At 36.0% G+C, this 17,245-nt stretch overlaps 1 protein-coding gene across 23 annotated transcripts in view; it reads left to right on the forward strand.

The window, feature by feature from the left end:
• Window positions 1-17,245, forward strand: part of LOC100893256 (phosphoinositide 3-kinase adapter protein 1) — an 86,308-nt gene that overhangs the window by 57,902 nt on the left and 11,161 nt on the right. For 13 of the 23 annotated variants that reach the window (XM_030979422.1, XM_030979427.1, XM_030979426.1 and 10 more), the window contains 8 exons: window positions 2,652-2,774; window positions 5,444-5,524; window positions 10,685-10,738; window positions 13,481-13,527; window positions 13,744-13,774; window positions 14,232-14,302; window positions 14,758-14,835; window positions 15,456-15,811. In XM_030979422.1, the coding sequence (XP_030835282.1) occupies window positions 2,652-2,774; window positions 5,444-5,524; window positions 10,685-10,738; window positions 13,481-13,527; window positions 13,744-13,774; window positions 14,232-14,302; window positions 14,758-14,835; window positions 15,456-15,811 (841 nt within the window). Of the gene's footprint in view, window positions 1-2,081; window positions 2,166-2,651; window positions 2,775-5,443; window positions 5,525-10,684; window positions 10,739-13,480; window positions 13,528-13,743; window positions 13,775-14,231; window positions 14,303-14,757; window positions 14,836-15,455; window positions 15,812-17,245 lie in introns of all 23 variants that reach the window. The other 10 variants (XM_030979424.1, XM_030979425.1, XM_030979428.1 and 7 more) reach the window with 10 other exon arrangements.

Here is a 17,245-nt window from a genome sequence, read left to right on the forward strand (position 1 = left end):
GTATCATACAGACTCCCCCAATGACTCCAGGGGGGTGTTTCACAAAGATCCTAAGTTGAACTTATCTCTCAGTTGGACTTAACAATTATGGAAAGCCGTTAGCTTCATTGAAAATATTTTGTAAAAGTTATTTTAAAGGGCATAAAATGTTGATTCAAATCATTCATATTTTCTATTATCAAGGAGATTTCATGTTCTTGATGTGAAATTTATGAAAAGTCTAAAATATTTGAATTTTTGCTTTTGAATATATTTTATTTTAAGGCTACAGATGGCTCTCCATAATACTTAAGTCCAACTTAGAGTTAAGTTTGACTTGGGATCTTTGTGAAGCACCCCCCTGGCCTAATATCTAGAACATGATTTCTCTATCAGAACTTTAAGTGTACCGATCACCGCAACAAGTTATGCTCTTGATGTATAAAGGGGTCCCATGTTTCTGCTCCGTAGTCAAATTATGAGCTTCAAATATTACATGTACTTCTAAAAAGAGCCATTGCAGTCTAAATACACTCTCAATGAGCTGTAAAACCTTTAGTTGAAAAGACAAGTTAACACACTTGTCGCATAGAATAGGGTTCGCACATAACTCAAGTTAGAATTGGGTTCTGTGCAAGCCCTTACACAAGGTTTTATGTAATCCTTTATTTTCTTCATACTCCTTAACCGTTTACATGTAAAAACGCCAGGTCAAGTTTTTCTTTAGGTTGATTTTATATATTCTACCCTTACACAAATTATTTGTTGAGGTGGTTGGTACACTTTAAAGCCCCTCAAGTGTTAGGAGCCCAAAAATTTGATGGAAAAATTTCAATTAGATTGTATCATAATGTAAAAGAGGATGTCATTTAAGACACATTTCTGCAAGGATTTTCAAAACAAATGTGTTTGAAGACGAATCTTGATGAAAGAATACAAAATTTAGGTTTTCTGCATACAACAGAAAACGCAAATTATGTATTCTTTCATCAAGATTCGTCTTCAAACACAATTTTTAGGGGGCAATCTTTGCAGAAGTGTGTCTTAAATGACATCCTCTTTCACATTATGATACAGGTATCAGTGAAATTTTGCCATCAAATTTTTGGCAAATTTGGGGCTCCCAACATATTTGAGGGGCTTCAAGATTATTGTTGATATTATGACTGAAAGCATGCCCTCTAGTGGTCCCCTATTGCAGCCCATCTCCAGACTGTACACTGTCCCAAATAACTTGTAAAGCCATTCTTGCGTTTTGCTCCCCGGTGTATGATGTGCATTGTTGGATGTCCGCAAGAAGGTTATAATAGTAATGTCATGGCAGTAAAGGCCTTCTTGCAGGCAGCCGACAACATTTATGTTTTTGTGTGCATTCTATAATGTGCTAGAAAGTAACCCTGTGAAATGTCCCTGTCACCAAAAGCTCTCCTCCAACTTCACATATATTTGCTGAAAGCGTTTAGTACTTTTCAAGGTTCTTCTAAAAGGGTTCTGAGTTATTCTTCTGATTTTTTCTATATATCTTTTTTCATATTCTCTAAATTTGGCTTCTAAAATTGATGCATTGGACATTTCAACAATCTTGTTAGCATATTTATCTCGGAGACAACAGGGGTTAATACACCTGCCATGGGTAAATCAAAGCATAATTTTTTTTAGAAACAACGTGCAGATTAACCATTCACAGAGGCACCTTTATTAACCCCACCCCCTTCCCCAAAACACCAGCATACACCCACATTTGGAGGCACCTATGTGATAAATCCTTTGCCCCCTTTTATATTGGAGTGAGTTTAGAGGGCCTTTGTGAAAGGTAATATGCAGACATTTGGATTTAGGAGGGTTGCCGTAATGACAATGAAAACTTGTATAGGCTTGAGTCGAATGGATCACTTTTATTGTTCTGTTTGAGATTTGTTATACTCTATTACTCATTACAATTCTTAAACTTTCAATTCACATTGAGATCATAACAATTATCCTAGCTGGAATTATAAATAACTTAGATCATGCCTTAAAGTGATAGTCTGTATGGCCCCATCCAAGATTGAACGCTTGACAGTTATCCTAACCTTAGAATCTTTAAACTTCACTTGATTAAGATGATGAAAGTGATGCCGGTCAGAGAGGTAGGCAAAGGGAGCCCCCACCTCCCCCCGTTTTTGTTTCGTCCGAGAATAAAATGGGTAAGTTCCCGTCAATAACTGGGTCGTCAGGGGTATTTCATCATCACTTCCATGTAACACCATGATCTTATACATACTGTATTTGTTTATAACAGCCCATGACATATGTTGACTATTTTCTGTTTGGTGTATTAACCTTCCATCTGGGTACGACATCTTGGTACTCCATGGGTATCATTCAATTATCAACACTCACCACGGACATGGATGGTTGTACCTCTTCACTCAATGGTGCCCACACATTAATACTTGCATTCAATCTCTGTAGTTTCATAATGGTCGAGAGATCAGCGAACTCAACAAGACTCTACATCTACTATGCATCAATTAATTGTACCTCAGTGTAGTTTTAAAATTGTTCAGGTATCAGCAAAAATTCAATAATTGTACATTAATACTTGCAATAACTCATTGTAGTTTCAGAATACATTTGGGATCAGCGAAATCAATATACTGTACATGTACCCTTGCATTGACTCATTGTAGTTTCAGAATCTGTCAGGGACCAGCGAAGTCAATCTACATTCTATAGACCCACCCTAGGCAATTCGCGTTCTGTTCCTCATGCTTCCTCCTCCACGGCTAATAGCAATTTTAAGGGGGCTTTTGGTATAACCACCTACCTTTATGCATCTCTTCCTGCACTCTGAATGGATTGTTGGTCAATTGCATGCCATGTTCTGTGTTCTGCATTGGTATTTATGTTTCATTGGTTTCTAAAGGATATTTTTATCTTGATTCTTGCCTGTCCCGTCGTCTGAGCAATAAACTTCCAAGAAAGAATAATTAAGTTTTTTTAGAGTCCAACAAACTTGTTTTAAGTTCTTTATCTCATTCTGTGGGTATTTTTATTGATTGAAATCATCTTCATTAGGAAACAAACTTTTCAGATTATTGTCCCTTGTCTGCTTTGTGAATCAAATATAGTTTTTTGCATGAAGGTAGATTTTATCAAGAATTTCATCTCGTAGGCCATTTTCGTAATGTAATCAAATTGAATGCACAAATCTGTTACAAATAAGTGTGTTTCAATAGTCAAAATGCAAATGGTATACATTTCGTTAAGTTTTGTTAATTAGGACAAAGTCATATTGTTTGACCTAACTAGCAACAATAAATGAATGCATTTTGCATTCTGACTTTGGAAATACAGTCAAACCTGCTTTAGTGACCACCTGTCTACAAAGACCACCTGTCAACAAGGATCATATTTTATGTTTTCCTTGAAAATGGTTTCTCATTGAAACATGTACTTAAGGAACCTGTCTACAAAGACCACCTGTCTACAAAGGCCACTCTCTGTGTTTCCCTTAGGCGGTCGCTATAGACAGGTTTGACTGTACAATTATTTGTAACAAGTGAATGAAATAATATGTAACGAGGCATTTAAAAAAAGATGTATGCATTCAATTTGATTACATAACGAAAAAGGTCTATTAGAAGCATGAGAGACACCTGTACCATCATGGTTCTTGCACCCCTTTCATTCTTTCTTGCCTGGATGCCTTTCTCACCTGCAACCCTTAACACTGCATCCATGTAACCCCATGTCACTCAGGGGTGGATCCAGGATTCTATTAAAGGGGTGGTCAGGGACAGGGGGGGGGGGGGTTCGATAAGCCCCCCTCCCAATTCATATGGGGATAGGGGGTGGGGGGTCAGACTCCCATTACCTCCTGGATCCACCCCTGTTTATTCATTACTTGGGTTTATCTGGAATCTCTTATTTCTGATAAATATTCTTTTTTTTTAATGATAATGTCACGTTTCATCTTTATTCAATTACTTTGGATTGTTTTTTCTTGCTCTGTCTAAAATCAAGGTTTATTGTAAATGTTTATTATAAATCAGTTAAATGAATGCCTCATGATTGTGTACGGAATGAAATTGGAATCAGCATGATCTGATTAACTTTGTTAGTTCAGTATAAAGTCAGCATTGAACAGAATACTCAGCTGAAAGAGAAGATAAGACTATTTATGTAAACCTGTACATACAGGCATGTATTGCAAATATCTCTGAAAGCTTATCTACTATTTTGGTAACAAACGGTTGTGACATTTATAGAAAGGTGATATTTCATTGACTCTAAGTTGATGCCTTAATACCAAAATTCCTAAAGCCTTGAACAGAGTCATAAGTTGACACTTTACCAAAATTCCTAAAGCCTTGAACAGAGTCATAAGTTGACACTTTACCATAATTTCTAAACCCTTGAGCAGAGCCTAGATCTGTCAGTTTCTGGCTGTGTCAGTAGAGAGCCTATTGTAGTCTCACGGTGCAGACACTGTTACGCACAAAGACTGACAAGGGATGTGCCCAGGCGCAGATCCACGGGCTCAATTCTTCCGGCCCGGCTATGGCAAGCCCTTTGTGTAAAAACTAGATAAACTCTGTTTTTCTCAGATAAACTCTGTTTTTCTCAGATAAACTCAGTTTATCAATAGATAAACACAGTATATCAGAAAAACTCAGTTTATCAGTTGATAAACTCAATTTATCAAGAAAAACTCAGTGTATCAATGATAAACTCAGTTTATCAAAAAAACTCAGTTTATCAGTTGATAAACTGAGTTTATCATTGATAAACACAGTTTTTCTGATAAACTGAGTTTATCTAGTTTTTACACAATGGGCTTGCCATAGCCGGGCCGGTAGAATTGGGGCCGTGGATCCGCGCCTGGATGTGCCTGCACACTAGGAAACCATGATATTGGCCTTTACAGACAGGTGGTCTTTTCATACAGGTGTTTGCTTCTGCTGCTATGAATGTACATGTACATGTAGCATATGTGTGGACATGAGTTGCATGCCTGCATATACAGGGATTGTTTCAATGAGTAATTTGGAGGTTTGATTAAATGATTGATTGATTGATTGATTGATTGATTGATTGATTGATTCACCAGTAACAGTAACAAAATGTGTACAAAATATGTCTTTACTACAGTAAAGAAATGTTACAGAATCAAAATATATGCTAAAGGATGGTATTGAATGGGACCACAAAGTAGCACATGTGTGAGCCAGCCTTGCTTCTCTACATTTAAATTCACAAAATACAAGACGTTCAATTTGAAATCACAAAACACATAATAAAACAATTACTACTCAGTTTACAGAGTTATAAACAGAGCAATATAATATATAATATATGATTTTTAAGTGAGTTGAAACTGCTTCTAGATGTTTTTAATTTAACATCACTTGGTATTCTATTATAAAATCAAGTCCTTAAGCAGTTCTCGTTCTTTTACCCCATAAATCATTGATAACAGCATCACAGCAGGGTGGGCGTCGTCTACGAGCACGATCAGAACCGGTGGCAACGGGTTTCACGTCGCTAAGTAAATCTCTTCGTGAGAATCGCACGTTCCTATTATATCATGAATGTCACTGTGTGTTGTGCATCTTGAATTTTATGGCCATTTAACAACTATACCCAGGAGTGTTTGATTGTTACCTCTCCCTCATACCCCCTAACGCCTCGATGTGTGTTTTCCATTATCTCTCTCTTCTCTTTTCTTCTCTCTATTCCTCAGAGATGTCACAAAATTTGCTATACCGTAAATCATTTCTATATTTCAACATTTCTTTGGTGAGATCAAAGTTTAATTTCCCCTCCTTCTGTGAGAATACTTTGTTTTTTCTTCATATCTTTGCCCAAATGGGCAATTTTTATTGTAATAACAAACAAAAATCATGTTTACATTTTATACAAACAATATGAAAACATTATTTGTATTCATCATTTATCTTCTGCAAGAATATTGCCTCTTTTTATTCTTTCCTCTTTTTATTTTTTCCTGTCCTGAAAACAAAAAAATTAATACTTCTTCCCCTTCAGAACAAATAAGATTTCCCCCTTTTCTTTGGACATAACAATTTCTTTTTTTACTCATCCCCCATCTCCCCATCGATGAAGTTACATCCTTCTAATATCTTCTTTTTTTTTAAATTGGATTTGCCAATGTTTTTTCCTGACTTGCTCATGACTTTGTGAATCCTCTACATATTGTTGTATCCACCTTGTGTTGAAGATGATCTTGTGTTCATTTTTACCCTTGTCCTTTCAACTATAATACCTCCCTCCCTCTCTTGTATGTTGTATCCCCCCTGCATTCTTAACCTCATCATACCTTTTGTCAAATTCCAAATTTCATGGATTTTTCAATGTGTGATTTTCACTGTATCTTTGAATGTGCATGAGAATGACATATTTGGTATATAAAAAGTCTAACATTGACAAATCTGTCAGTCAGAGAAGTGAATTCCACTCTCAATTACGCATCTTTATTAGTGTATAATAGTATGTAGATAGTGCTTCCATGTAAATCCCCATAAGATAAGAGCTAGAGAGTTCAAATCCTAACACAATCTACAGCTGCCTCTCTCGACCCAGGTGTACAAAATGGGAGCCGTTAGCATTTATTCCTTGTACTGGGCTACATGTATGCGGCGATAATCGCAACAGGAGCTAAAGCTAGAGTTACACTAATCTTTCTAAAATTCATAGAACTTTATTGTTGTTTCATCTTAGGTGCTATACTAATTGCTATTGCGATTGGTTTTATTTTTTATTTTATTATTGATACTATGAATAATATTTAATACTTATAGTATTTGTATTATTAGCATTATTGATATTATAATTATACATTATTATCATTGTTTGTAATTTTATTATAAGTATCATCATCATCAACAGTAATATTATGACTATCATTATTTCTATCAATGACATAACTTTTGTTGTTATTATTGTTTTTATGAATAATAATGATAATAACAGTAATAATAATAGTAGTAGCAGTGGTAGTAGTAGTAGTATTTTTTTTTAATTTGTATTTTTATGATTAATGTTATTAACATCATTATTATTATTGATAACATTGTTGTTATCATCATTAACATCATCCTAGCTCATTGGTGTTTTTTATTGCTATTATTGTTGTTTTTAATTAATTTTAATGATATTTTAAATTTGATATGTGCATATTTTCTAGCATCGAATCTCACCCAGGGCTCTACTTCCAAAGTGCCCATCACACAGTACCCCAACCCTGGGTACATGCGCGGATGTGATATACACGGTCTAGGTATACCTCAAACTCTGCTGGAATTCCACATATATCACACCCCCACTCAAAGGCTTGTACACTTAAACTTGCTCAAATTTAGTAATGCAGCCACGAAAGCTAACTTTGAACTGCACAAAGAAATATAAACAATATATTATGATCAAACCTGTGTGCACTATTTACATTTGTGTTCTAATCTGTGCTTAATAGACCTATTTACTTATTCCATGCAAAATACTTTTTGAACAAGTCTTTCTCTTGACAGCTGTATGCTAGCCAGAAGCTTGCCCGACATTGTTAGGTGTCTTTCATTATATTATCGTACCTCCTTAGTCTATGTTGCATTCATTCTCAATGCTGTGTTAAACATACTTGTAGTAATTGAAATAATTTGCTGAGTGCGCGATGACATAATCTTGTTTAATTTGTCTCACGATGTCCACTTGAGAAACTTTTTAACTTTGAATGTAATTGTGAGTTTGAAGTCATCATTTGCTGAAGCTAGACACGTATTACTGTACTTTTACAGAGTTACCATCTTTCTAGCTCTCAACAGAGGATATATTGTAGGGAGTCCAGCATGCATAGTTTAATTTTCTTCTCGATTTTGCAGTGGTTTTGTTTTCCCAAATACTGCACAACGCTAAATTACCAGATGCAAATATTTACATGTAGTAGCTATTTTTTATGTTCATTGAAATCCCGCACATTAGGCATTCTGCACATTTTGATTTTCATATTTTGCATCAAATGAACTACGTACTCCACATCACTGTAGAAGTTTTCCACAAAAATTTAAGTGCTTAAAAACAGATATAGCAATCACAAAAAATATGTCACATATTTATATCAGTGTTATACTCTATGCACTCATAATTATGTACCATTTTCAATGAATCTATTCCATAAGACAGATGATGACCTCACTATTTCAGACATACAGTAGTTTAATTTTGTATATGGTTTTGTAGATACATAAGTTATGAAGTATAACAAAACATACATTTAGTTAGATTACACTGCATGAAATTAAGATTTAAGGAATGACACTATTTTTCATAAAGATTGTTTTAAATATCAGGATTAAGAAAGTTAGAGAGAGAAACTTACAGTTATTCTGCAGATAATATACCTTTTTTCTATTGAGGTGATAGTTTCTGTGTACAACCCTTTTTTGTTTTGGTTTATATTGCGCAACTGTGAATGAAAGACAGTTAAGGTATCACCAGATAATTGTTGCCAGTTAGTTACACCAGCAGTCCCTGTAAGGAGAGCCCCAAATAGGCTAATCAAATTGGTTTGCTGCTCCTCAGATGATGTTGTATATCACTAATATATTAAAAACAAAAGTAACCAAACATCTCTAACACTTGTAACTTAAGAAATTTGTGGAACACACAAAGTGATAGTATGGAAGTTAACACTTATATTAGAGGTAGATGACGTTGCATGGCATAAAACAACTTGATCTAAAAGCAAGCCTTAGCCCAGCAGAATAACAAATTTAAGAATAAGTCAATTTATAAAAAGTTACTGTAATTGGGTTAAAGGTACCATTTAGTTTCAATTCTTCATGTCATTAATTAAGCCTGTCATTAACTAACTTATCAAAACATTGTATTCCCTTTGAGTTAGACTCCACTTTATGAGTGCATGAACCTCATCATAATTAGTCCAAAAGATTAAATATCACTTTCAAACTCTCAGGGAAATGCACTATATCGTTAGTATGTGAAGGAGTTGATAATGATATTAACAGGGTAATTAATTTTCCTTTTATTCTGAGTGTCATAATTAGGCCTGTCATTTATTATCATAACCCCTTTGAGCTCATAGACAGTCCACTTCAAATTCTGAATTAGACATCACTTTATGAAAACAATATTTATTGCACAGAGTTAAACCTCGAAAGGCCAATGGCCTATGCAACACCCCATTCCACATGTCATTTTCTTCTCTATCCCTTTTGAGGGGAGAATATAATGTACGGTAGTATAATGATATGATACTTACGGTAATTGCATCTTTATGCCAGTTTTTGTAATGTCTTGCTGATATTTGTCATATATAACGGAATGTGGAGAAGTAAAGTTTAAGTTCAAGTTCAAGATTGATTTACCGGTAATCGACCTTTCTAACTGTCTAGATCATGCCTTGCCTGGTATGTGAACAAGCAAATACATGCACATTAACAGGTTTTTTATTTTTATTGTGTTAAAGTCTCTACCTAACAATGGCATGGATTCTATGATGTGAGTTTTGATGTCTTGCAAAAATGTCAACAGTTTAGATTATAGCAACAGATTGCATGCAGTCCAAATGTTGTGATTGGTAGTGATGAACATTTTTTTTTTTTTTTTTTCTGCATGAAGTGCATGTTTGTTTGTTTCTCTGTTTGTTTGATTGAAACATTACCTTGCTTTTCATGTACAGATATGTATGTGTACATGTATTTCTATCTTTCTTTTACACATCGATATGCATGTGAGCAAAACAAACATTAATTTTCTCATTATCATTAGTGTGTACACAGGGGGATATACAAAAACATTCTGAGTAAAAATTGACAATGTGTAAAATTACACATTGTTTTAGTAAAATTTTCTTTTTGTAGGTTCTTGATTGAATGTGTTTGTATCTGTCTGATAAACCAAGAAACAAGAAACCAAGAATCTACATGTACATTACAGTTATTCAAATTCTTTGAATCGTTTTAGCCAAAGTTTGTTTGACTTTATGGCTCCTTTTCAAATTGAGTTTAGTTTATCGTTCAGGAATATTTCAAACATCAAACATACTATTCCACTTTGCACTCAAGATTAATTAACGTAATGAAAATCATTAAATTTCAGTTGGAGTACGTCTTTTTTGTTTACCGGTACTCTTATTGATAACAGTTTAAAGATAAACTTGAGTTCTGGTAAACAAAGAAAATTAATTCTCACAGAATCTAACGAAACTTACACTGAATGTTCAAGATTACAAATAAATGTCATGTGCCAAACAATTTTGGAAGAAAATGTATACTGGCTGAGTAATGAGCATAGAAAGATAAGGAAATCAGGGTAGTACTAGCCCCGACACCATGTGTGTTGTCCCATATACATCTATCTGTGTAAGTGATTGTTACTTTACCAAGACTCTGCCAAATTTATGATGATTTTGATGACTCTAGAACCTTGCATTACACACCATTACTAACATGCTATATGATCAACTTTTCTGATCCATTCCACACCTTTTCTTTCACAATGCAATCGCATCACCAGTACTCAAGTTTATCTTTAAAGATGCTTAGTGTTTTTCATATTCATGCAAATGTTCATCTGTCCTTTTTCGTACTTTAATTAGGCGGTATCATCTGTCAAGCATTCAAACTTTGCTTCATAATTTACCTTGTATTTATATCCATGTATCCGCTTATAATCCTCATTTTAGCATCCAAACATCACAAGGAAGCGGCCTTGCGGTCGGTGTCGGCCAATTCTTATGGTATTTCATCATTTCTTAGCTTGAATATTAGTTTGCCATGTGTTTTTGTGTTCTCCCGCTTGCCTCCTTGATGTTCTTTTACGTGTACATTACAGTGCTTTGATGTTTGTTGTAGACATTTTGCTGATTGACCTATTCCATTTGACTCTTTATATCTGTTCCTGTCTCCATATCTCTTTCTCTCTCTTTCCCTCTCTCCCTTTCTCTCTCTTTCCCTCTCTCCCTTTCTCTCTCTTTCCCTCTCTCCCTTTTTCTCTCTTTCCCTCTCTCCATTTCTCTCACTTGTTCTCTTGCTGTTTCTTTGTCTTTCTTAGTGTCTCTCATTTTGTCTCTTTCTCTGCCTCCTGTCTCTTCCTCTGTTTGTTTTTCTGCCTATTTCTCAGTTTTTCTCTCTGTCTGCCTACCTTTCTTTTTTATTCTGGCAGTCTGTCTGTTTGTTGCTCTTAGTTTGTCTCTCTGTTTCACCCCCCCCCCCTCTTTCTCTCTCTCTCACTCTCTCTCTCTCTCTCTCTCTCTCTTTGCCTCTCTCTTTGCCTCCACCTTTTCTCTATCTATGCATCATTTGAGTTATATTAACTTATTTTGTTCAGAATTTAGATCAGCACTTTACACCCCCCCCTCCCCCTCCTCCCCTAACCTATATGCTCATATCTGCATCATACTCACCCCTAATACGGAGTTAATGTACTTCCTCCAATATTTTCTATTCTTTTTTTTTCCTTCTAGATTTTGCTTTATGATTTGTTTGTGATTTTATTTCCTGGTTTGATCACTGTTGCCCGCACATGTAGCAGACGTTATCCTGTACTGTTATCATTAAAAAAAAATTACCTGAATAAATTTGTTGTGAAAAGATTTGAGTTGACTTTATTAGATGTTAGGGGAATTCTTAAAGCACGACATGTACATTCACATGTATGTTGTTTACATTATATCCTATTACTTGTGTTGCTCTAGGTTGTTTTGCACTTACGAAAAGATGAACATGTTGTAATTAATCTCATACTCCTGCACTTAAAGCCATTCTGTACAAGAAGCATTGCCTCGATATCCCCTCTAGCGCCCTCTCAGGTCAGCTGTAGCAGTATGGTCCCGTAACTTGCTGCTGCCCTAGCTAGCTGCCGTGTTGGTTCTCGCGTTGAGTTATGCACTGTTGGCAAGTTGACCATGAGATGGGGCTGTGCAATAAACAGCACTTAAGTGCAGAAATTTTATCCGTGCAGTATCGCTTTAAGCTGCTTAGTGTGCTCTTTCTGTGTAGTGACAATAAATTAATTCGTGAAATGTCTTGTCAGCTGAGTACTGAGTTATCCTTTGTACACCAAGTGCCCTTATTGTTCTCAGCCATAATCATCTCAAAGCTTTGATAAAGTCGGAAAATGAAAACTAAAGATGTCTTTCTTTGAGTTAGAATGTAATACTGTAAAAGTAGAAATATTCGCGGTACATTAATTTTCGCGGATTTTGCGCCGAGATTGCCAATCGCAAATTTTAGAACTCACGAAAATATAAGCATGATTTCTTATGCGTGTTTTGAGCTGGCTGAATTGCACTTTCCGTGCACCGAAAACAATGGAGCAAATTTAAGAACCCGTGAATATGTTTTAGGGTCCCAACACAACAAATCACACAAATCACAACAACAACAAATCACAGCTTTGAAACACTTTCACCTCACAGCATTTGTTTTGGTTTCCTTTTTCAAGGTAGAATTACTTTGAGCGAATAGAAGGTTTAACTATCGTATTCAAATATATGGATGTCTCTTTCCTGTGAACCTATAGTGACGAGTTATTCCATTAACCTGTTATTTTTTATTTATTTGACTTCAATACTTAGAATCCAGTCTACATACATTACTTAGACAACTCTCAGGTTGTCAAGAACTAGCTTTGTTAGTAGATTATGCACAAAATTGTGTCAATTGTGTTTGGTTAAAAAAAGTTTTGTTTATGTGTACAGCTGCCTTGTGATGTATTTGTGAATGTCTCTTTTTTATACCTATTTATTAATTTTATGTATACTTCATAAACAACAGTTTCTAGTAACAACTCAAAACCTTGCATGGGCTTTGCCAGACATAGCAACAACCATACCATTACACACAGTACTGTGAATTGAATAGTCAGAATTAAACCAGGGATTCTGAGAAACATGCATATATTGAAATACATTAAATAGATTGATTGTCATATATCATTCATTATGTTGTAAACCTTGCAAGGGGTTTGCCAGACATAGTAACAACCATACCATTACACACAGCACTGAATTGAATAGTCAGAATTAAACCAGGGGTTCTGAGAAACATACATAATATGAAATACATTACACAGGTTGATTCTCATATATCATTCATTATGTTGTAAACCTTGCAAGGGGCTTGCCAGACATAGCAACAGCCATACCATTATACACAGCACTGTGAATTTCATAGTCAAATTTAAACCAGGGGTTCTGAGAACCATCCATAAATTGAATACATTAAACAGGTTGATTCTCATGTATCATTCATCATGTAATGTTGTATGTCGCTATGTCATGTCATAGAACACTACCGTTATTAAAAATTATTCACTATACTAAAAAATTGACATTACTTGTTCTTATTATATATAGTTTCTCATATATATATTACATAATTTTACAATGTGTGACCAAAACAAATTGCCATGTATTCTTGTGAACTCGGATGAAAAAAAAGAATTGAATAATTTAATATCTTTCCCTCTTTTTCCTCAGGAATAGCACCCAGCACAGCTAGAGGGGGCAGAGGGGCTGATATATCTGTAAGTTGACCCTTTTTTATCAAAAAAATCTTTCTTCTTCTTTTTCTTGCCATTTGCATCTAATTCTACATTTCGTTTTTAACAAGGGTTGCAGAGTGCAATTGAATATTCAGTTGTTTCCAGACTGGTTTTCCTTTTTTATTTCGCTTTACTTCCTCATAAATCAAGATCATTCTTTTATTATTTCATTCTACTTTTGTTTTTGTTCTATACCAGGAGAGGCCAGAGAGGTCCCCAACAAGTCTAGGTAAGTTGACGATTATAGAAGTAGTAGAAGTAGTAATGTAGCAGGAGTATTGAATTTAAGATGGGAAAAATTCTGTCATAGTAGTTGAAGTACAGTAGCAGGGAGCATTTTAGTATTGGTAGGAGTAGAATTTGTGTGTTTTTGATGCTCAGAACTAGAGGAGAGTTCAACAAAAGATAGGAGGAAACTTGAAACTGTCCCGAAACAAGCTACTAGGTTAATCTTTGCCCTCTGATCGCTGTATCGTACTACTCCCTTGATTAAGGAACTCCACTGGTTAACTCTACAACGCATGTCTTCAAAATTCTAAATCATATGACACCTGAATTTTTATATTTAGTCAGATTTAATTGAAACTTTCATCAGTTTGCTTCTCTGATTATTCTGCTTTCTTTTAGAGTAGTTTTCTATTTGGGTTGGATTAAGCTCATCATATATTTCTGTATCACCTAACCAGGTTCTTCCAGACTAAATGCAATGAACGGCTCCTCAGAGAATTCAAATGGGCCTTCCAGTGATACGAATAGGGTAAGTGATTGACATACATACATACGTACATACAAAAGTAGTGGTGCTGTGGTCTAGTGGTTATGCGACAACACTCTGGATAACCTGATTTGAGGTTCAAGTCATAGTCCCAGCACTAACAACTGTTGGCAAGGCGTACAAAAGAATTCCTAAAATGCTTGCAACGCCATAGAGGCTTAGAGCAACTTGCTAAAAGCCAGGGTAATTTGTAGGCGCCTAGAGTACCTCTTGAGTTGGATTTGTGTGATGTAAATGTACATTATCTCTTGCAATTATTGTATGACTGTCTACAGTTTGGTTTTCATCAATGGTTTGGAACGGTCTGATATTCTAGGAAACACATTTAGAACAATGATGGTCCAGCAACTCACTGCTCTTAGTCGGACACTGCTTGTACCTTTAGCTGCTTTCAGAATTGTTTCATTGTCTTTATTTTTATTTATTATCTTGGACAGAATGAGAATGGATCCAAAGCAAGTCCAATGGAACCACCCCCTCCCAGGTCTCCCAGACCACATAAAGCAAGAGATCCGGTAGGTTTCTATCGTTGTCATTATTATCAATACAATCTTCATGATCATGGTCATTAACATCATTATCATCTTCTTCATCAGTAGTAGTAGCATTATCATTATCATCAACACTCATCATCATTTATCATCATCAATATCATCATCATCATCGACTGGTATCATTCTCATTCTCCTTCTCCTCCTCCTCCTCCTCCTCCTCCACTACCTTCTCCTGCTCCACCTTCTTCTCCACCTCCTCCTCCTTCCCCTCCTTTTCCTCCTGCTTCTTCTCCACCTTTTCTTTTTTCTCCACATTCTCCTCCTCCTTTTCCTACTTCTCCACCTTTTCTTCCACCTTATCCTTCTCCTCCTCCTTCTCCTCCTCCTTCTCCTCCTCCTTCTCTTCCTCATCTGCCTCCTCTCCCTGCTCTCCCTCTTCCTCTTCGTCTTTGTCTTCTTCCCCCTCATCATCATTATCATTCTCATCCTCTCACTTGTACAATCTCAAAATGATTTTTTTTCTTTTCATAACTTTTTTTCTGTTTTTGAACATCTGTGAAAATTGCTAAAATTTTGACCGTAGATGAAGTTGTCATACATATGTAATGCCATTATTTAATTTCCCCTACCCACATCCTCAGGCAAAGCGTGTCTCGTACACCGGGCGAAACCAGGGCAACTTCAGCCAGGATTATATTGACCGCCCCATCCCCCCGATCCCGCCCCGAAACACCTCGGCAGCCCCCAGCAACTACTCTCGCCTGCCCGGAGCCCGCCCCGTCTTCGCCCCCGACCAGAAGGGTAGGACCCCCTTGCCTGGCATGGTAACGGGCGTCGGTGGTGGAGTAGGAGCAGGTGTTGGAGGAGGAGGAGGAGGAGGAGCAAGGGGCGTAGATCTGGTGGAGAGCGACGCCATACCGGAGCATTCGGAGCACACGGCGCCCCCGACCCATGAGGGAATACCTGAGAGGATGGCCCCCCTTCCCCCGCGGAGGAGGTAAGATGAGGGCTAATGACAAGGGCAGGCTGGGGCAGGCTGGGGGAGGGGGGGGGGGGGGGTGAAGTGAGCTTACGATAGGGGCACTCAATGGGGGCGTTTAAATTAATCATTTTGAATAGTGAGGGGAATTTTAGTATTCTACAGGAGTACTAATTGGGGGCAGTGGGTCCTTCATAGGAGAGTGACAGCTAGTGTGTATGAGATAGTTGTGGATTAATGCTGGGGATCAAAATGGGTTCTTAAAAGGGAAACTGAAGAGGGCAATTTATTGTTTGTTTGGGTTTAATGAAGGGGATGGAGATGGCAGGGTAAAGTGGGCCATCACAAAGAAATCATGAAGAGCATACAAAATTGAAATTGAATTATTTATTTATTTTTTATTTTTTTACATTTTTTTTACATTTTTTTTTTATACATTTAAAAAAAAAAAAAAAAAAAAAAAAAATTATTATTATTATTATTTTTTTTTTTAATTTTTATTTATTTATTTATTTATTTTTTTTTTTAATTTTTATTATTTTTTTTTTTTTTTTTTTTTTTTTTTTTTTTGGGGGGGGGGGGGAAGCACGGGAAGGCTATCAATCAAAGCACTTAAAAGGCATTCAAGATGTAGAGGTGGGCTGAAAGGGGGAGGGGGGTGGTTGATAGAGGGAGGGGGAGGGATGCTCGAGCTATCATGGAGGTATATGAGAAAGATACAAAGTGATGGAGAAATGAGTGTTAACAGAAACAGTAGAACCACTGCACTCATCCAACAAAGATGGAATTTCATGTTCATTATCCCAGAAATCCATAACTATTCTAATACTTTAATTTCAACAAATTATGGCTGAAACCCTACCCCATCTAACATTAAAGATTAAAACCATTGCTTCTTACCCGTCACCTCGCCATAACCTCAACTTCTTTCTTAAAGTCAAATGCTAAAAATTGATTGGATCAGAAAAAGTGTTGTATTTGTAACTCTGAAGTGTGCATGAAATTTGCATTTCCTTTCCTTTTTTGGATTGACTTGGCCTTTCCTTGAACTGAAAGAAATACCAACTAACAAATTAACAATCTTTTACTAATTTTGAGGTTTCTTTCCCTTCTAGAGCCCCAAATTGAAAAAAGACTTGTGCAAGCTAGACCTCATTGTGTTATATTATTACTAACTTGAAAGGTTCTTAATCTATCCCCATTTACATATATGTAAAACTACATAAGAAAAATTTATATCAATTATTATCGGGGTGGTTGAGAATTTTTTTCATAAGACATTCATTTTAAAATAGTTCTTTGCATTATCATGTCATTTTATATAACATTTTAAAGTTTGCCAAATATCTATGGTTGAAATGTGCATTAACTTTTCTAAAATGGAACAGAATATATTTGGCAGTTTGCAATCATAACATTCATTATGCCTTATTTCAAAGGAAAAAATGAAAA

Source organism: Strongylocentrotus purpuratus, unplaced genomic scaffold, assembly GCF_000002235.5.
Source record: "Strongylocentrotus purpuratus isolate Spur 01 unplaced genomic scaffold, Spur_5.0 spur5_scaffold_10, whole genome shotgun sequence".
Lineage (NCBI taxonomy): Eukaryota > Metazoa > Echinodermata > Echinoidea > Camarodonta > Strongylocentrotidae > Strongylocentrotus > Strongylocentrotus purpuratus.